At 38.9% G+C, this 22,488-nt stretch overlaps 1 protein-coding gene across 2 annotated transcripts in view; it reads left to right on the forward strand.

The window, feature by feature from the left end:
• The window catches only part of LOC149802612 (carbohydrate sulfotransferase 11-like), a 37,493-nt gene extending 17,093 nt beyond the window's left edge, over positions 1-20,400 (forward strand). The window contains exons 2-3 of one of the 2 annotated variants that reach the window (XM_089951916.1): positions 13,078-13,142; positions 17,420-20,400. In XM_089951916.1, the coding sequence (XP_089808042.1) occupies positions 13,078-13,142; positions 17,420-18,514 (1,160 nt within the window). In that variant the 3' untranslated portion in view covers positions 18,515-20,400. The remainder of the gene's footprint in view (positions 1-13,077; positions 13,143-17,419) is intronic. The other variant, XM_089951917.1, reaches the window with a different exon arrangement.
• Positions 20,401-22,488: the final 2,088 nt, after the last annotated feature.

A 22,488-nucleotide genomic window follows, 5' to 3' on the forward strand; every position in this document is an offset into this window, starting at 1 on the left:
GGTTGTCAGGGGTCGATTCTGAGATCTTGGGACTTCCGAGGGCCTTTTTATCTTGCTCCCACCAATCCTCCCAACATGGTTCCCAAGACTCCTTTCAGTATGGGGCCTAACAAGAGGGGTAAAATGCCTCCACGTTGGACCAACATCTTCTTTTTTTGACGAATGGGAATTTTCTTTTGAACCATTTGGCGAAGAACGTGACGATGTTTGCCTAAGCATTGTTTCTGGTGTTTGGACAAAGGGATCGTGCCTTTCAAAACGTTCAAACAACATTCGCACACGGTATCGATGACCTCTTTGGAGGCCGTTTGAATGAGTTTTTTTCGTAGGGGTGGAGAAGCTTTGGACAGGACAGATAACATGTCCCCATGTTTGGCTAAACGTGGTGGCAGTCCTTTCCTTTTCTTTCCTTGGGGTTTTCTGGAGGGTGACGTCTTTGAGTCTTCAGGAGCACCAAAAAAACACTGATACCCTACTTTCTCACAGGCCTTTTTTATACTGGAACGCGTCGCCAGATTGTCTTTACGTCGTATCAGTTTGAGGACAGGCATGACACGTCGTGCAAGGGTACGTAACGGACTAAATCGAGCCAGTTCTTGTTTGGACAAATCCAGTAAACTTTGTAACATGCCCGATCTTTCATGGACTTTGATTTTGGGAGAAGGTACTTTGTGAGCAGCAGCCACTGCCACTAAATTGGAGGGTCCTGCCACTGGGGAAGTTCTTTTGGGGGTCATCAACGGAGAAGTTCTTGGTGTGATCAACGTCTCCAAGTACTCTTCAGTTCTGGGTGTCATTAACGGAGAAGTGGATAAACGTGAGGCTGCCGGAGACGCAGTCATCGCTGTGGCAGGTCGTGGTTTGCGAGTGTAAGGTTGCGTCCTGGCCGAAGTGCCTCTCTTGCGACTAGTTTTCTTCTGTGGACTTTTCTATTTCTGGGGACTTTTTTTCTGTTTCTTTTTCTGAGGGCTTCTTTTCTTTTTCCGGGGTGGTGGTGTCTGGTAAGAGGAGGGTCCTGCCACTGGAGAAGTTCTCCTTTGGGACCTGGTCTTTTTCTTCTTCTTGGGGCTTCGTTGGACTTTTTTCTTGAGTATAACTTTGGGGGCATTAGGATCCCATCTTAAGAGAGAGCGAATGATGACCCCTCGTAGAGTACCGCTCCCTCCAGGTTTCAAAATGATTTGTTTTTTGGTTTGAGTGTCGATGCGGGGATCGGCCAGTTGGACCAAAGCAACTTTGTTTCGATCGAAAAAGCGTTTGGTTTGATGAGGAATCTGAATGATTCCTTGGAGTATTTGACGTGCCGTCACCGTGAACCATCGTAAGACTTCTTTGAGACTAGCTTCTAAGACACGAGCTCGTGTTTGTGGATTTTTTTCTCGACTGATGCCATACAAGGCACGAATCAATTTGACGGGAAGATGCGACTGAAGGGACGTCATGTTCACACTGTGTGAGACAGACGAAAAAGGGTCTGAGGTTTTTATAGATTTTTTTATGGGGAGTGAAATGAAGTCGAGGACTGAGACGTGTACAGGACAGGCCCTCCGTCTTTGCACCAGTGGTGAAACAAGTGGGTACGAAATCGCAAATCCTCGGGAGTCGTAGGTTTCAAATCGACGAGTAAATAGGCGTGTGGTGTTTGAGTGGCATCGTCGTACGCCTGAGTCAGCCAAGGCGTTCCTAACTGTTTGGCTAAGACTTGCACTTGCGATTTATCTCGAGGGCTTTTAAACAAGACCACGTAATGAGCATTGAGACTGATGGTGCGATGGGCTTTACTTTGTTGAAACAAATTTTGGGTGATGTAAACGACACTGGCATTACGGTGATGCCCTTTACGCGTGAACCACAGTTTAATTTCTTCTTCGTCTTCTCCTAACATGTCGTCGAAAATGACCAAATGGGTTTGACGGGAGTCAGAGACGATGCCGTCGTCTTCTTTAGGAATGCCTTCCACAAACACGATGGAATCGCGTTGACTTTCTCGCAAGAGGCTGTACGCCGATTGCCACTCTTTGTAACACCACACGATCCGCTGAGGTGGCCGATCGATCAAATGATGTTTATGTTCGATCAAACGTTTGACGAATTCGGTTTTGCCTGAACCGCTAGGTCCAGCAATGAGCATGTTAAAGGGATGGCGAAGATACAAAGCCTCCCAACTGGCACGATCTAAGTGTTCGTCGATGACTTTGACAGTAGAGGAAGAGGGAGCAGAGACAGCAGAGGTAGCCATTGTGTGAGAAATGTCACTTGTGACACGAAAACAAACAAGACAAGAGTTTATATACTTTTTCAGAACACGTTTATTGAATGTTTTTTTTTTCAAACATGAATACGAAAGACAAAAATACATAAAAGCCAAAGGCTTAAGTACAAGGATAAAAGGCGCATGATAACCATTAACGTGGAATAAAAACAAGTGTCTGTACAACATGTTTTGGGTAATGTTCTAACCAGTTCTATAGTAGGGGGTAAGGTCACACAAGTGTCCTCCCGAAAGGGTCTTTCAGGCCTGTCCACGACAGTCCTGTCCTGGGTGACGGGTTCTTCTGGCACCGTCACTAACACGGGTTGAAAAGTAACTTTTTTCCTTGAAAAACTCTCGTGCATACTGGACCACTTCTTGGGTCCAAGCCTCAAAATCCCATTCTTTCCAGGCACGGACATCTGTCCAATGGGGATGTAAGTCACAAGCTACACACACATCGTCATACACGTCTTGAGTAGCTAAAAGTTGACGAATCTTTTTTTCCCGTAGAGGCCGAGAAGTATCCAGATGAAACCGCAAGGCTTTGAGCAAAAGGAGTTTTTCGTGACCATTTAAGGCCATTGAGGTGGTAAGTACTGATCGTAAAGAGTCCACAAAGAATCGGCTGGTAAACGAAATCCCAGAAAACAAGTCACTAAGACACACACCACTTGTCGTCCCAAATTGAATGGATACAGTTCTTGTAATAATCGATGGTAATGATCCACGATTTGAATATGGTCATTGAGTTCCTTCCACGGAATCTGTTCAATGACATGTGACATAAGCCGTGGCATGGCAGCCTGATTTTATAGTCTCTTTGTTTCGGAAGCAATACAGCTCTCGGTGAATCCTTTCTCTCAACTCCTCAGGCAAGCCCAAAATGTTCTCTTGTAAAGTATCCATAAGTATATACACTGTTTTTGGAATCGTTGGGTGGTGGCCAATAGCCTCGTTTAACTTTGTGCCTAATGTAATATCCACTCATAATCAGTCTTCTTGTACTTTGGAACAGAGCATAATTTAAAAACGGTTGAATCACTTTGAGTTTGCGTTTCACTTGTATCTTGATCAGTTCTCGGTAAATGCGTTCTCTCAACTCCACAGGCAAAGCACGAATGTTCTCTAGCAAAGTATCCATGAATAGGTCAGTCCGTACAATTCACAATCTTCTCCTAGAGCAAAAGTAATCCACATAGTGAGTAATTTCTGACCACTGCCATTCAGGGTAACGTCCAAGAATCTCACTGAACTCTTTTGATGTAAACGGTCTAGAGCGATACAATAGGACGAATGCACACTTGACCCAGAGAAATCTAACACACTGGTTGACTTTTTTCACTTTCCTCTTGTGAATTTCTCGGTACAAAAGTTCTACAGTCACCCATTGAGATTTCACTCTGGCAAACCCCTGCCAAACTTCTTTGTAAATCTTCTCTTGCAGTTCTTTAGGTAATGATTCAATATCATTTTTGAAATGAAGTTTAAATACTGGTCTCGGTGATGTCCAACATTTGACTCCTAACCAATCTGGTTTCTTCGTCAACGACATGGTAAGTTACTTCAATGTCTCGGTCCCACTAAAGGTAAGTAATGACAATTCGGCGACCATCGAGCATGTTCTACGTAGGCCGAATCTTGCGGTTCCCAGTGGTGAAGTGACACACCGCAACTGAAGCACTTGACTTTATCTCCTTCGCCCAAGTAGAAAAATCCGGTTCTGGCTAATTCTTCGGGGGTCGGTCCTCCCAGATGCTTAGGCCATTTTCCTTTGAACGATTGAAGACGATTTTCAAAGTCGCAGTATTCCGACAAAGGCACAGGGAACGAATATTCGTCTTTCACAGGTTCGTTTCGATGAGGGTTGGGTGACATGGGCAGGAGTTTGCTCAGGGCTGGATGACATCCGTAGGGGGGTAGACGTGAAGGTGAACATTCCCCTTTAAACCCAGTAAAATGTCCAAGAGGACGAGCGGCATCACTTTCGCATCCCTCAGGTTTGACACGCACAGCATCCCTTTCCATGATAGGGGTAGTGACACTAAAGTTCCCATGATGCTTTACGGCATCGCTCAGGTCACAACGTACAGCATCGTACCCATCGCAAGGCTCACAATCGCATTCCACTTCCGAAGCCTCACACTTGAATTGTGCCTTTCTAAACAACTTGTTCTGTGTTTCTCTGAAAGTATTCATCTTGTTCGCTCGGTCTTGGTAGTCACAATGAACTATCGATCTTGCCTAGGTTTCCTTTTTATATACAGACCAATACCGACGTGACCGTACGGCAACGTAAAGTGATTGGGAAGTCTCACTCGCTTCTGGTACACGATTTGATAGACTTTTTCCAAGGGTCGACTGACGATGTGGTGAGTGGGTAAACGTACGATCTTGTTCGATTGATAGGTGGTCACTTTAAAGTTTCCATCCTCTCCCGATTGCAAGGCTTCTTTCAATACCCCAAAGTTGACCACTCGACTGGTACGATAATTCAGAGTCAGTCCTTTCACTTTGCACGTCGTGTGCACTTCTTGTTTGTCCCGGTATTCGTAGCCGTAATTTTTGGGTCCGCCACTGACGAAACTTAGAATCTTGTCGTCGGGATGCTCGTCTGTCCAGGCTCCTAAACGGTCTCCTTCGATGTCAGGGTGATGTTGAATCGGGTGATGGATGTAAATGCAACTGTCCGTGTCAAAGTACAGGACGCGTTCCCCTAACAGTTCTAAAGCTTCGTACAATTTTAAGTGAGCATGAGCTGTCACGTAAGCCGCAATGATGACATTTCCAAAAGGGTCGGCTTGTACAAAGTCCAAATCTTCTTCGTAATTGACCAAGATCAAATTCTCTCGAACGACGTCCACATATTTCATGTATTTGGTTTTGTCGTGAATCATCTGGAAGTAGCGGGAAGGTTCTGTCAAATATTCCGTCTTGGGTAAACACGGTCGTTGTGCCATTTTACCCCACAAGCAATTTAACATCACTTTGGCAAACGATCGCCTGCCTTCGTTTTTTTCGATGTGGTCTAAAGAGATGCCTTCTTGTTCATAGTATTTCTCTTTGAATTGTATTTGGTCTTCGGGAGTGTGACACCAGGAAGGATAGCCGCTAGCTTCTTGTTTCAGTTTCAAAAAGGCATCCACGTAGTCGGCGAAAATGCCTTTCTGACTGGGGTCACCCTTGTGGTATTGTTGTGTCTTAGGAAAGTGGCAAATTTCGTACACTTCTAACAGTTGGTATCCCATGTCCATAGCTTTGAACAATTCTACGCTGACCCAGGTTCCCGTCAAGGCACGTTCTTCCTGGGTGTGCTAACAAGGTTGGTCTTGGTTGCACGTTTCGGCACAAGTACGGCACAAGGGAAACATCAGTTTGCCTTGACAATGGTGAGGTAAGACGGGATGGTACAAGTCCGTGGGAGGCAAAACTTTACACTTGATCAAGCCTTCGTATCGTCGAATGTTTTTCAGGTCGATGTGTTCCGTCAACAATTGCGGGTGCCCTGTAGGAAAGCGACAATATTTGCACACGTAGGGATACAGCGAACACACATCCAAGTATTTGATTTCTTCTCCTTTCTCTTCGTCGGCTTGGTACAGCAAACAGGTGGCATTGGTCCTTCCTCCGTACAAACTATCCCTCGGGTTCAGCGGGTCCATGAACTGGTAACTTTCCACGAGGCGTTTAAACTCGGGATCGGTTTTCATACGGTGATCGTACTCGTGTTCCCACATTTCCACCACTTGGTATCCTTGCTGTTCTAACTTCAAGCGTCGCTGACAAGTGTCCTGGTACAAGTCTTCCATGGTTTGTTGCAAAAACTGATTTTTAGTGCACGGTCAGGGTAACAGACGGGACATCCGTGAAATAAGCAACCGTTAAACTCGTACACGATCTTGGGGTTTTCTAAGTCCCAGCCATCCACCGAATACGTTCCAATGGTCTTTTCGCCCCCTCCGTTGCGAGCATGCTGAATCCACTTGTCTTCCTTGTCGCACAAGTAATGTAACCAGCGTAGGGCTTTGACCGAGTATTGACGTTTGACAAAGTGGGTCGTTTGAGAACTGATGACAGCCACGGTGTTTTCAGGCATGAATCGTTGTCGATACACTAAGGAACACGCTTTGGCAATGGTGCAAGCTTCTTTCAAAGGATCGACCCCTCCGTGTTCCATGAACAGTTCTCGAAATTTTCCACAGCAACGTCGTAAAATGTCCACGTCGGAACGGCAATACTTTAGCATTTCTTCCTGAAAGTCGAAAGGGTCCGAGGCGTGAGCTTGGTACCAAGCGTAGAAAGCTTCTCGTTGTTCGGTACGCATGTTGTCGGGGTCGTAATAGTGAGACTCGGGCAAATGGGGTAGAACGGCGTGTTGATTGGCTTCCGTATTGAAAAAGTATGGAAAGTACCCTTTAGCCATTTCTGTCATTCCAAACGTTTTAGGCATTCGACTCAAAGGCATGGCCAAATAGCTCATCGAATCTTTAAACTGCACTTGTCCCACTTGCATGAAAATGATTTTGGCTCCGTTCAAAGTCACTTTAGGACGTTCGGTGCCTTGTTCCGTATAGTATCTCAAAAGAAACTGTCCATCGTATCCGGAGAAATTGTGAGCCATCACCGTGGCATGACGATGACAATCTCCGTAACGTTCGATGTCCTCTTGGCTCCACGTCTTGTCGATGGGGTCTAAGACCCATCGAGCGAAATCGGCTAACGTGTTCGGTCCCCGAAAGATTTTTTCACGCCCTCCAGGAATTTTGCTGCAGTGAGGGCAATGACTGAAGATAGGTTCTTGAATGCACTTCTCGCACGCTCGATGAGCCACGCAGAAATTAGGAATGTGAATGCCAGTCTCTTGCATGCATTCGAAATCGAAAAAGATGAAATTGCCTTTCTTCTTGTGACCGTCCTCTTTCTCTGGTGGGGGTTGGTATTTTTGCACGTAGCATTGGTGTTCCAAGTCCACGATGTGGTGACAAATGTGACATTTTTTCTTTCCTGAACATACGTGTGCCTTGGTATTATTGGCACGTAGGCCTTGTCCACACGTAGGGCACAATCTCAGGAGTTGACAAGCACATTTCTGCTGTGAACCTTGCGTCTTCAGAAGTTGTTGGTAACAGGTAGGGCTGACAAACGTGCGCAGACAAGTTGAACAAGGCACTGGTTCTTCGCTCAGACAGGGTGGAGAGGCCAAACATCCTGGGCATTTCCATCCACAATGCTTGTGTTGCTCTCGATTGTTATAACCATAATCACATTTCTCACAATAATAAACATATCCCAGGAATCCGGTGATAGTGGTAATGGTATCGAAATGGTCACCGTGATAATAAACATGAATGTATTTTCCGTCCTTAAAATCTTGACCTCGAAACAACAGAGGTCCGTGCATTTCTTGAGGGTGCACTTTCAAGGTGTAGCGTGGAGCTAGGGCATCTTGCAATTTTTGCATCTCAGGAATGCCACAGGGTGTGTCTTTGGACAGGCCAGCTTGTTGCAACAGGAGTTCTGCTTCGTTTCGTTGTTTGGCTCGATCGGATCGTTGAATAGTTTTCCAGGCTCTTTTCCATTCTGCCGTGTCGTTCTTGTTGGCATAGGTTCGTCCCACCACGATGGCTCGGGCTAAACACATCTGGTCTTGAGGGTTGTTAATTCGGACGAGACTTGTTTTGGTGTTGCGAAGGTCGTCCACCAATAAGACCTTTTTGCGTCCAGTCCCTTGAGGAGGAGAGACGTGGGCCATTTTCAGTGTGGCTTTACCATCGGTGATGTCAAACTGGTCATTAGATTGTTGTACGTGTTGAATCTTGTCCATGACTTTGGAAGGGGTTAGTTCTGCGGGTCTGCTAAACTCGATCCAAACAGGGGATTTCAAGCTGTCGTGATCTATGGATAGTGTCAAGCGATCGTCTTCTTTGGGTTGACATTGTCGCTTGAGTGCGGTGAGCAAAGAATCCCACATCTCGGTGATAAACCCTTCTGCTTTCTCCAATGGTACGCCGGACTTGAAATCTTTAAACTTCACCGTGTAGATGTAAGCCGTGGAATGGAATAGTACTTTTCAGGGTTGACTAAGAGTGGTGAACTTGGTTTAGAGGTTTCAAATTCTGGTTCACTCATGTCCTCTTCAAAACCACTGGCATGAATTTGTGCCAAGATTTCAGCCCTGGTACGAGGCGATAGATCACGTTTCTGCCTCTTACTTTCTTCTTCTTCTTTCTTCTCGAATGAATAGGATCGTTTCATCTTGAGTGCAAAACGTCAAATGACTCAAGTTTAAACACCATAGACTAATTTATAGTCATGGCAAACCAGCGTATATAAAAGGGTGTGTGTCTTGTCGTTTCACTATTCATTTCACTCTCAAGCCGAGCACAACGATGGAAGAGACTAACCAAATCGAACGTTTCGTCAGAGCTTTGCGAGGGGTCATTAGAAAATTCTCTTCAGACCAGCCGACGGACTACTCTCCTTCCTTTCGAGATAAAAGTCAAGATACTTGCTATATCTGTCAGAAGAAAGGGCATTGGTCTTCAGAGTGTCCAGACCGTCAAAAAACAGGAGCTAAAAAAGACAAAAGTAAAGATACCTGTTATTATTGTAAAGAAAAAGGAACATTGGTCTCCAGATTGCCCAAAAAAGAAACAAGAGGAATCAGAAGAAAAGAGGAATTCTTCAGAAGAAGAGAGAGATTCTTCAGAGGAAGAGAGGGATTCTTCAGAGGAAGAAAGAAGACAGGTGAAGAAAAAGAAACAGGAGAAGAAAAGAAGAAGGGAAGAAAGCGAGGAGGAAGAAGAAGAGAAAAAGAGTGTGACGGTGAAAAAATTCAAAAAACAGAGAGAATAAACAAGGAGACAGAAGAAGTCAATGAACTTTTAATTAAAGTGTTCTGTTGTGAATTGTGAATTGGATTGTAAAAAATGGAGAAAAGAATAAATTAATGATACAAGGTAAGTGTCTTTGAGTTTTGATTTTAAAATAAGAAGCTACACTCACGCACTCATACACACAAACGTACTATAAGGGTAAAATGGGTGGGTTATTTTTTTGAGTTATTGGCAAAATTGAAGGGCTATCTCTTTTCGAGAAATGTGGGTGGCCCTGAAAAGGGCCTTTTTATTTTGGTGTAGGGGTGAGTTTAAGCAATCAACTTTAACTGCCTTAAGCCTTTGCCACGGCCAAGGCCTACTTCTGGACTTCGTAATGATGATGATGATTGGGTTGAAATCACTAAGGGTGGTACGGTAGGCTTAGTCACAGGGTTAACGTGTTTAGCTCGGGAAGGTCGTATTCTCTTCGGTCGTAATAAAGAAGTCTGATACATTTGTTTCAGACTTCTTAACTCCGCTAAAATGTCCAACAGTACCGTGACCGTTTGATTTTCACCCTCTTGTTTCTTTGCTGCTACTTCTTCTTGCTGTTGTTGCTGTTGTTTTTTTCTTACCTCTTCTTCTTGCTGTTGTTGCTGTAGGAGAAAAGCTTGTTCCGCTTCCTTTTGTCGTTGTATAAATTTCTCCAATTCTTCTTTCTGTCTCTGTTTAAAATTCTCCACTTGCGGTAATGAAGAAGGTAACGAAGGTTCCGGAACAAATTCTTGCGAGGAGAGAAAATCCACAAAATCCCAGTTCACCTTTTCTGAAAGTAAGTCCGGGTTCCCTTGGGCAGTCTCCCCTGTTGGTGCACCCCAATGGATCGTTTTCTGAGTTTCCGTCATGTTGAATCACTGTCGCATAGATTGACTGCACACAAGCGCTAGCGAATCTATATAGACTACGTGACGTCACAGACTGCTCTCTTCGGATTGTATGCGGGCTGACTGAATTTTGTAACGCGTGTTCGGATTGGCGAATGAACTCAATCTGTTTCAATCCTACCTCTACCTATAAATAAGCGCAGTTCACTGCATTGATTCACCTGTTCTCGTCGCTTCAAGATGTGGACCGATGTGCAATCTTCTACGCTTGTGTCTTCCATGATGTTCAGGACGGACATGCTCATGTATGTCCGATCCAAGTGGACCGTTGTCCACAGGACAAACACCAGCCTGTGGATACGTAGGATCTACGTTGAAAGACAATGATGCCTGAAAAGAGTGCTGATTTACGGGCCAACAGTGAGACGCAGCCTAAGGACAAGAAGAAGACCAATGCGGTGCCATTTATGTTAATGAATACATTAACATAAACCCAAAGGCCCTTTTCAGGGCCACCCATATTTCTCGAAAAGAGAATGACTTTTCAATTGCCTACCCCTTTTTCTTAAAATTTAAAAAAAAAAAAAAACATCCCATATTCAATTTCCCTTGTCGCTAGAGTGACCCAGGGTTTTTTCTCCATGTTAATTTCCCTTGTCGCTAGAGTGACCCAGGGTTTTTTCCCATGTTAATTTCCCTTGTCGCTAGAGTGACCCAGGGTTTTTTCCCATGTTAAATTTCCATTGTCGCTAGAGTGACCCAGGGGTCTCTGTAATGCTAATTCCCATTGTCGCTAGGGTGACCCCTTTCACTACTTTGGTATGCACAAAACAAGTACATTTTGGCCGAGGCGATTTCCTGTAAGGAATGCATGTGTATGATTGACGTCAGCGAGCAGTGTTAGTCTATTTAATGATGAACGAAATGTATTTTCAATCTTATTCTGTTGAAAAATGACGAGAATTACATGGGAGTCTCTTGTGCATTTATTCTATCTGTGTCCCTCTCTTGTGATTACAGAAAATTAGGTTAAATTCATCGGATATCTCGGATGCGGTCGATTTTGAAAGTCCATAAATTTATTTGATGAACCTCACTACGCTTTTCATCGGCGCGATATTTTATTACCTCAAAATGAAACACCTCCTATAACTGGATTCCCACCAACTTTGACATAGAGCTCCGATTCCAAAGGTTCTTGCAATATTTTAAGCATGAAGATCTCCTTTCGTGTGATAGATATATGGGCTTTGGAACCTATAATTTGAACCCTCTCTACATTACGTTTTTAATCAAGAACATTTGGAGAAGATTGATACACATATTTCTGCGTGCGTGCTATCGTTTGCTTGAGAACGAGGGAGGGGTTTAAGCCCGAGGGTTCGAAGTCCTTACCAGGCACATTGGTAAACGTTTGAATGCAGTAAACAGTGTGTCATTTTTATTCTTTGATAATATATACATTATATATAAAACCTTTAATAATGTGCTGTTTATGAAAAATATTTTAAAAAACAGAAAGTGTTCAATTCGTCATATTATTCCACTACTGAATCTGTTAAATGAATAACACGTACAATTTTCAAATCCTGGTTAATAATTCTTTCTCTTTTCATCCGATTTAAATATAATTTCGTGCAATGATTTCTACATACAAAATTCGAAAATGAAGTAGATTTTGAGTTTAATTTTATATTTTTTTACAGAGCCGCATACATGGTAACTAGCTTTATAATTTAGGAGTTTGTTTCTTTTCAGTATTTCTATCCCTTTGTTTGAATCCTTGGTAAATGGTAAATAGGTCAACTCTGACAGTTCTTGCGTTTCTCTTTCCCTCTTACTTTAATATATTTTCATTGTGTTGTCATACTCTAACTACATAAGGTTAGTGACAACATAACTACAAGGACTAGTGTCACTCAGCAGTTCAACATCTGCTTTAAATCAAAGTTATGTTACTCATCTCGCTAAATTTACGACTTAAAAAGCGATACGATGCTTTGTGAATGCGCAATGTATGTTTACCTGAATTTCCGGATAGGTAGGATGGTAAACGTAAGATAAAATAACCCTTAAATAAGACCAGTACACAGGGCATGAATCACAGCTGGTACGTATTTTCTTTGATGTCGTCCACTGATTAACGTACGATGCTGTGGTACCAGAATATTTAATTGTCTTGGTTATTTGATGTTCTTTTTATAATTTAATAATCATGATTAATGCTACCAGACAATGTATGTAGACATATATAGATACACGAATAACGACAATGCATGCCTATAAAAAGAATAAATATATTACAGTTCAATCGTCGGCCAACATCACATGTTGTAATTATGCATGTACGAAGGTCAAAATCGACTCAGAATATTACAGGTAATCTAATGTCATCCATTAGGTCCGGTTTGAGCTTGACATTATAGATAGTTCCCGAATGACGCCATCAGCCGCCATGCTTGTGGTCAGAGGGCAGATTTACCGTTTACTTTATATGGTGTTTGGAAGTTGAAAAAAATTAATTGAACCTCAAGATAATTTTAAGAAATTTACATATATAAAAAGAGCGCACACCAAGCTTTCTGTTAGTATCTATATTTTAGATTTATAAGTTGACTTTCATTCAGTGTGAATGCATATAGGAGAAACTGTCAGGTTTGCCCATCGTCAAGGTAAAATGGGCAGGATATCGTCTGCAAGTGACCGGATTGGGAAGCATCTATTCCTATATAAAAAATTGTGCATGACTACCGGCAGGTTGACGGTATTCTTTAGAATGTATCTGGTCAGGAAATATTAGCTCTGAGCCAATATTCTGTTTCGTTTTGAGAGTTCAAAGGAAGTCAAACGACACAGCGTAATAACTTATTCAAGATACAAGTCTGCTATTGTGTATCACAAACTATTTTTAATAAAACAAAATTATGTGAAGTTTTTAACATTCTTTTACCCAGCACTTTATGTGAGATTTTTACCACACGGTTTTAACAAACAATTTCACGTTGTACAATTGAATATGACGATACACTAACGAAAGAGGTTTCTGAACATTAAAAAAGCTTGTTGAATAAACAACTGTTTTCTATTTTACGTTTTTTTTTGTACTTTTATTTTTTTTTTATAGGCGACAGGTATGGAAGGGATACGCTCAACTCAAGACCAGTTCAAGTAAGTGACCGAATTGAAAAGGTGGGTTCTGCATTTGAGTTTTGGACTATTTTATTAAATAGTAGGCAAATAGTTGACATTCAGCAGTTAATTGCGTTTCTCCTGGGATAAACATTCTTGTTGGAGATAAAATAAAACGTTTGTTTTTTACACTTCTATGCACTTGTTCGCGAAGGTGTTCTTCTTTTCTACACTTTTATGCACATTTTCGTGGGTGTGTGTGTTCTTGTTAACTTTGAATCTCCTTCCGCATTTGTAATCAGCTCTACTTTCTACGTGTATACTTTGAATGTAATAAATAAAATTATGTTTACTTATAATTACTGCATTTTATTTGTCATACTCATAAAACTTAACATTACCATATAGGAGAGCCAATGTCTTTAGCTGTCACAAATTTACCAGACTTTACATCGCTGACTTATATTTATCAGAAAGAATCATATATTTAAATCAATAAGCACAAACAAAGCAATGCATACAATTGCAAATGGATGTAAACAGATAGATTGGGACAGATCAAATATTATGAAAAAATAAATTGTATTTAAAAGGAGTTTAACGTACTCTTTTACGTAAATGATCTGACTGGATTTTGAAATTTTTCATGGAAGTTGCGATGGGGTTATAAGCTTTTTTCCCCACAGAATACGGGTAAGTTTCTTGACAGTGATAGAGAATGTGTTTCACAAACTTATCTTAGCTCCATGCTCTATGTTGACTTCGAGGTTTGTTTTCCTCAAACAATTGTTTTTTACAAAAAATTATCACTTCTGACGTTATTTTTTGTGTGATACCTTTTATGCCATTCTTCTCTGTATTCTTACCTGACCTTGCCTTTAGCTTTGTTTCTTTCACCACTTTTGTTCCCTACTACATTTTATTTATTCAACTTTTATCCTCTTTTTTCAATACTATCACAATGTTCTTTTGTTTTATTTTTCTCTTTTCCAATATATATATAATCGGTAACTCAATTGCCACCGGGGTTTTCTCTGCATTTTCTCTGCTCTTGATTTATGCACCAATTTTTGTCGCTATAGCTACATGGATGACAAATTAAAAGATTATTATAAATTCTCGTGAATTACGGGCTCAATTTGAACTAAATACGATCAAAATGGGGCTATTTATGTCTTTCAAATTCCTTTTCATCAAATTCGAGAGGGTTGGCTATTATGCTAAATATTAAGTTTCAATTCATGATACACAAAACCATGAAAATTAACAATGTAATACAATAAATCTAGATACATGTATATGCATTATTTAGACTTACTGTGATTGATATGTATGGTCCATCAATTATATATATATATATATATATATATATATATATATATATATATATATATATATATATATATATATATATATATATATATATTGTTATTCTAATATGAAATGATACCCATTTTCCAAAAGCTATAATCATTCGATCTAGTGGCACTCGTCACGACTGGAGTCAGTCAGTCTCCTCATCTGGGACTATGTTCACTGTGTCAGTAGCTGCATTTATTCCATTTATTGTGTGTTTTTGATCAAGAATAAAAACAGAATATTTGAGCTAATCTCATTGCAGATGTTGGAGTGGGCCCTGATGAGCTCCTAGAAATGTAAATCTAATAAATTTTTTTCTTTTCATGATCCAGAATACACACTTCTTTTCATTGTTGGACCCATTTTTAAGCAAACAATGCCAAGAATAAATGCTGCTCATAATAAACTTTTGAAAATACGCTACTCACGGAAAAGCAGACGATTGGTCAGTAACATTTTGTCTTAAATAGCCTTGGACAATCGTTTGCGTGAGGGCGGTATATCGTGATAAACAGACTGACGCAGTAGACATGGTTCCTGTTGAAGAGACTAACTCCAGTCATATCGGATTCCAACGTCCGGATTCAATATGTAAAGTATGAAGAGTCTTCCTTATTTTTAAAGGGAATTTCTAAATTTTGTCACTGTTACTAAACGGACTACTCCTTATAGCCAAAGTGGATAACACATTTCTTTATAATGTAGTTCTTGAAGGTGCTCTGATTGTAGATTGCCAGTTTTAAATAAACTCGTCATTTAGATGTTCTTTGGCCAAGAATAAGTAAACCTTTATGTTCCCATCAGCCTCATTTATCGATATCTTGGACAAAGTTTGTCCGGGATTCATTAAACAATTATAGTCTGGGGGAGCGGTAATAGTTCTGGAGAGAAAATTGGACATAGTTTGTTCGGGATTTATTAAACAATTATAGTCTGGGAGAGGTGGTCTAGTGGTTAGAGCGGTGGCCTAGTGGTTAGAGCGTCCGCCTCGGATGCGGGAGGTCGTGGGTTTGATCCCCGGCTGATTATAGTCTGGGGGAAGTTGCCTAGTGGTTAGAGCGGTGGCCTAGTGGTTAGAGCGTCCGCCTCGGATGCGGGAGATCGTGGGTTTGATCCCTTGCCGATTCATACCAAAGACTTACAAAAATGGTACTAACAGTTGCCTCGCTTGGCTCTCAGCATTAAGAGGTTAGTGTTAGGACTGGTTGGCCTGGTGTCAGGATAATGTGACTTGATGGGACATCATGCCACATGTCTGCGGCATGACGCCTCAGTGCTAGACATCACTATAAACTGTCACACTGCTGACATCGTAGCGATATGACTGAAAAATTGTTACAGCTACGTTAAAAATCCAAATCACACACACACATGAACTGATTTCTACATTAGTAATCATTAAGTTCTACATGATATATATAGTTTCTGTTATCAGAGGAGATAAGCCGAGTCACGTATGTTAGAATGCGGTAATATTTATTGATCTAATAAATATTGATCTGTAAGGGTTTATCTCTCCCCCACCCACCCCCCGTTCAGCATATCAAAAATTATTTTGAGTAGAGTTTTCAATCCCAAGGTTTTAAAAAAATTGTTACTTCAAGGATTCAACAGTATTTATTTCAATAAAGCAGCATAGTACTGATCCATAATTAAGAACTTATGAAAAGTGTCTCAAAAATCTAACATCTAACCTTTTGAAGAATAGGTCCATAGTCTTATGAATATTTATCCATTGCAAAAGATGCCTTTGAAGTTTACGCACCTTACGTTTCTTGAGCTGTGTGAAAGAACCACCTGTTGCGAAAACGATTCGAAGAAAAGCAAATTTGTTAATGACCTCTAACTCTGAACCTTTACAGGATAATACATTTTCATCTGTTATTCTTCCTTCCTTACGGAAAATCATACTTTTTTGTTTGTATTGATTTTAATGCGCCACTTGTCACAATATGTACTCTGAGCAATTAGGTCCTTTGCGGACAAAGTATTGAGTTGGTAAATGTTACTAGATCATCTGTGTATAAATTCATAAACAGCCGTTTTGTTCCAACGGAAGTACACTGAGCAATACTGTTAATAAATCTTATTCAACATGAAAAAAAAAAAGGCAACAAGCAATTTCTTTGATGGCCGACATTTACACATACAAATTCTTCCGAAAGGATATTATTGAATCTCACTCTACTTTTAACATTTACACACACTGAATGTATAATATTCAATATTTAATCTTTTATTCCTAAGTCAAGTAATTTATATCATATAATACCCCTTACAATTGATTCAAACGCTTTATCAAAATCGTGTAAAGAAAAAAAGGTTATCATGTGTGGTGATATTTTTCAAACACCAGCTTCAGCTTCGAAAAAAAAGTAAGATTATCTTCCCAGTTAACGAGTATATTATTTGAAATCTAAGTTAACAAATTACGTATGACGATTAGAAGGGTTATACCTCTATAACGTTCTACTTTATTTATTGTATCTCCTTACGAATAGTTTAGCAATACCCTTAGAACAAATGTCTGTGAAGCAACCAGTATTGAAAATTGCATTCAAATATTGAGTAGATATGACTCGAAAACATCATGACATATATCAAACATTCATTAAACAGATTAGCAGTAGTTTCTCTAACTCTTTAATTGCTCTTTTCAATTCACCTATCGAAAGAGCAATATTTAATTCATGAACATTTTCGCCCTCATCCACACCAAATCATTGATCATCAATCTGATACACTTAAAAACTTCTGATTTATCTCTTTATATAGCAGGTATTTGCATAGGAACACATCCCCTCAAACGCTGACAATATTTTTTAACATTCTGTCTTCAAGTTTCGAGTAGTTTATTATTTCGGCCATTTCGAAATCTTTCTCGACAAGACCTTTTCTTATGGATATAAGAAACTCCTCTTATCTTTGTCCACTTTCGCTTGCTTTCATTTCCAATTATTGAATATGTTTTTCCTCAGGATGACGGTAAACACTGGGAGACGGTCATGGATGGTCGACATACTCATCTCAAAAACGCCTGCTACGCCTCAGATCTGACGAAGCTAAAGGGGATGACACCCGAGGGTCATATTCGCAATCACCTTGTATTGGACAGGAATCACAGTCTCGTCTATTGTGGCATAGAGAAAATAGGCTCAACATTCTGGAGACGATTTTTCCAAGTTCTTGAGAATGAGAGACTAGGTACTCCTTTTGACCTCCTGCCTACGCATGCACTACTGGGAGGAGAAACGTTTCAAAAACTTTCGCTGTACGAAAGTACCTTCTGGTTGTCGAGTTCGAAGTACCGATTTTTGTTCGTCCGTGAACCATATTCGCGACTTTTTAGTGGATATATAGACAAGTTCATCTCGCCAAATCCGTTATTTTGGAACGGTTTAGGGAGATACATCATAGGAACGTTTCGTAAGAACCCGTCGGAGTTAAGTTTAAATTGCGGACATGATGTAACTTTTCCCGAGTTCGTGAAATATGTTATCCATGCAGAGGAAACAGGCAAACATCGAGACGGACACTTCCTCCCAATGTTCGACCACTGCAAGCCATGCTATATTGATTATAACATTATCGGCAAAATGGAAACGTTCAAAGATGACACGTTTTATATTCTAGACAGACTTAATCTTGAAAAGATGAAACTGAAACTTTCCACCTTTTCTGTCTTGACCTTGGAAGACACTGTTAAAGACGTGGCATCAGCGGTGTTCAGTGTTAAACAAAACGTGTTACATTGCGTCAGTGCTTGGGAAGCTTTGGACAGAATTTGGACCAAATTGCAAATTCGAGGAATAATAGATTCACGAGTGCCATTACCGGTTTCCGATAACGAAGCTAGCATACTAAAGGAGGAAGAATTCGTTCAACTAATTATGAATGCATCAATGAAATCCAATCTAACTGCCTTGAAAGCGCAGAAAAGAGCAATACTTGTAAATGCATATAAAACCGTTCCTTTGTCTGATTTAAGAAAGGTTCAAGCTGCATTCAAGCCAGACTTTAATTTGTTTGGATATGAAGAAGAGCCGTCGGATATTTTCTTTGGAAAACAATAATCCATGTATCCCCACAAATGTATCCCCCAAAATAATTAATATATATATATATATATATATATATATATATATATATATATATATATATATATATATATATATATATATATAATCTGCATTTAGGGAGTGAGGTATGCATGCTTGTATAGGGTACTATTCATACAAGCTGACCAATTCGGTCTCGACTTAAAAAAAAACAAAAAAAAAACAATCAGTGCATTACCAGTGGTGAATTGCTCAAATGAGATGACATTTATAGTTTCTATGATCCTCTGTTTGTTTACTTCGTCGATGAGTTGTTAGCTGGTATAGTCTACAGGTTTTGAGTTAGCGAAAATAGGGAGTATCAATGGAGGCAGCTGGCATCCTTGATAATTTGATTAATGACTATTTCTAGTTAACCGTTTAAGATTGTACGATATATACTCAATGTGTTTATAGCCCCTGATTTTTCATTTGTATACATCTTCGTATTTAAATTTGGTTTTTCTCTTCGTTATTTCTTTGGTACATACACATGTTGACTGCCCTGTCATGAGGTCTACCGTGGTAATATTGTAACGGTGCATAACAGTTTCCGAACCATTGCTATGAGCGACAGCATAACACGCTTGTGCCGCGAAATAAAAAACTGATTTTTTTCTTTCTTTTCTTGGGGAAATACAATCGCAATGTAACAATGTGTAAAATATCGAGTTGGCAATTTATATAAATAATCATTGTGAAAACTGACTAAATATACAATGCAATACTAGCTCATGCTTGTTTGAATATTCCAACAAAAATTGTGGGTTTCGTGGGCTTTCATGTTCGTTGTGGGTTTTGAAGGTTTTGTAAGAAATGTGGGTTTTTTGGGCGTTGTGGGCGCTGTGGATTTTGTTGTACTTTGCATTTCACATATTACAATCAAGTTTCTCTTCTGTAGTAAACTTTACTGCAGCTAAATCCAAATATGGTAACTCTTGTATAAGTTTAATTCATCAAAAGAAGTAGTAATATAATGAAGTAATAGTATAGTACTAATGTGTACCCTGACCTTGTGAGAAATTATCATATACCATGCTGTACCTCAAGACAATGATAGTATTTTGGCCTAGCGCACAAGCAACAAGACTGTCATAGTTATGAACTGACTTTATTCAATCATTCTTAATAAATGGATCATCTTGTGATACGGTTGAAAAGAAATCAAGAGTTCGAGTTTTCTCCATTCTTTCTCCTTAGGCAGCTGATATGAAGCTTACTTATCCCTGGTGCCGTACTCGAAATTAATATTATCTGGACCTAGCTCGGCTGTTATAATATATATATATATATATATATATATATATATATATATATATATATATATATATATATATATATATATATATAAAGAATACAAATCATTTGGCGAATAAAAGTCCTTTCATGTGCACAAGGTCCAGCAAGGGATCGCGAGTGTCAAGGATTGATTAAGATAAATGCAATAAACTGAAAACGAACAGTGCAAAACTAGTATCTAACTATCCTAATGAAATCTTTAACAAATTAGTAATAAATTATCTTTTTAATAAACCTAAAGTTTTCATTCCTGTATAAATAGTCATGTAAACGTTTGCAAACACAACAGTTTTTCAATTTTACTTGTTTATCTTGTCAATGTTTTGTAATTGCCTTTGAAAGAGACTCATTGAGAGTCGATATCGCTCAGGTTAATTAGATATTAGTTTTGAACTGATCTTAATATTATTTTCTATTAAACTTGTTAAAATTTTATCATTGCTTCCGTTTACTCTGATGCTTCTTTATTTTACTTTACAGCATGATTTTGTTGTTTTATGAAAATGTTACACACTAATTTTGTGCCAAAACTGGCCCACAAATAAATACCAGGTAAACTATTATTATTATTATTATTATTATTATTAATGCTACTTCAACTTCACGAGCCTTATTTCCCTCAAAAAGAAATAAATATGGCAGTCACAATGACACAAAGTCTTCATCAGGAACATGCGACCTCAAATTGAAAATAATTTAGTTACAGTTAAATGATGGAACTCCCGATTGGCAGGTTGTTGGAATACCATATGTCAGTTATCAAAATGAACAAATCAATGATTAATTCCAGCGCAGAATAAAATCTATAACTGGAAGAGAATCCAAAATAACTATGACAATTCACGAGCCAACATTATCATCTGCAATTGAAATATATTCTCCAGATTACGTTGTAGATATTTATCAATCGTTAATTAGATCTGTTTTAGGTTGGCCTGAAATTCCACCAGAGTATAAAACACTGCCAGAACCTCAACGAGATGATTTCTCTATTAACGAATTTTTTATATATATATAAATGAACCACAATATCGAGATGTATATCCATGGCGTCATTATGCAGATAATCGTATTAAACTTTCTGATGGTAGAATATTTCCTAAAACACCGTTTTCAATAATCTATTTTGATAGAAAAACTTCCCATCATACCGTTTATGAAAAAGATTTCAGATCATTGGCTGATGAAATTAAAACTGAACATATAACTACATTCACGATATTAGTGCAAATATTTAAAAATTATATCCTTGAGTATCCTATTAACAATCTAAAAAAGAAAATCATTGAAACGATACAACATTTCAATCAAATTGTGTCAGATCTTGAATTTACTAATCGAGTTTTTTTTATTGAACTGTAAATGCAAGCACTTATGATATAGGAAGTAAAAAAAAACAAGCATCAGGCAATTATATATTAATCACTATCAAATAGATGAAGTGAATTTATTAAAATTTGTATTACCGGGATTTGAAACTAATTAAAAAACCCTCTCAGTAATCTCATCAATAAAAACTTTCCTAAAATACTTGAAGCATGGAGAAAAACATCACCACCAGCATCTCTTCTAAAATATAACAATGATCCATACGGTGGCGTCAGACATATTTCACCAGGAATTGTAAATATAACTTCAACGATTGCAGTCAATCTTGTGTGTAATGCAATTGATGGCAGCTATCAAATAGATCCTGAAAAATCTAGTTATGCTCAACAAGGATATATTTTATATACATTCACACAGCAAGTACCTCCTGGATATTTAATCGAACAAGAACCGACCAATCCGGTTTATCTACGATGTCACAATAATTTATTGTCAAGAATACATTTAAACCTACTGACCAGAGCGGACACTTAATTGATTTAAGAAATAAAAATTTTAAATATAAATATATAAGTAAAATCTTAACGATTTTTGATCATGTAGAATGTTTTACAATTAATTATTTAATCAAGTGGTATCATATAATGTACCAACATGTGAGAGTTTTCATACCCGCTAAAGAGGTACTTGAAAACGCCATCAGAACAATAATGACACCACCCCTAGTCAATACAGAACAATTTAGTGTTAATATAATTATTAATAAATACGGCAATGAAAAGTTTTTGTTGACGCAGGAACAATTAAATGAACTGCAGCGAGAACATAATATTATGATTACATGTGATACAGATCAGATTATGAATTATGCACATTCTTGTATTGAATTAGATCAGCTTAAAAATACTGTCTAATTCTTCAGACTGATGGGTATTTTACCATAAACTAAGATATAAAAAAAATGTTCAAATCAAGTTAATTTTTATTATTATTTCTCAGGTAGAATAAAAGTCAGAGGATAATTAACTACGACATTGCCGTAAGTTTCATTTCATCAGTGACGTTGTTATTAATACTTTCATTTTCAAAATGCTCTTTACTATTTTCACCTTCGTTACTACTTTGAAAATCTTCTTTACTATTTTCATTTTCACGATCTGACATAATCTTTCTTAATGGTCTCTTGTTAATAATTTTTTTCGTTTTGTATTCGTGAGCTAATTCTGATCTAATTTTTTTATCACGCTCGAGAGAGATACGAGTTTTTTAACTTCCCTATCTTTCACAGTAGCCAAAGATTGGAATATAGCTTGTTGGATGAG

Source organism: Sinohyriopsis cumingii, chromosome 3 (assembly GCF_028554795.1).
Source record: "Sinohyriopsis cumingii isolate HCF-2022 chromosome 3, ASM2855479v2, whole genome shotgun sequence".
Taxonomy (NCBI): domain Eukaryota; kingdom Metazoa; phylum Mollusca; class Bivalvia; order Unionida; family Unionidae; genus Sinohyriopsis; species Sinohyriopsis cumingii.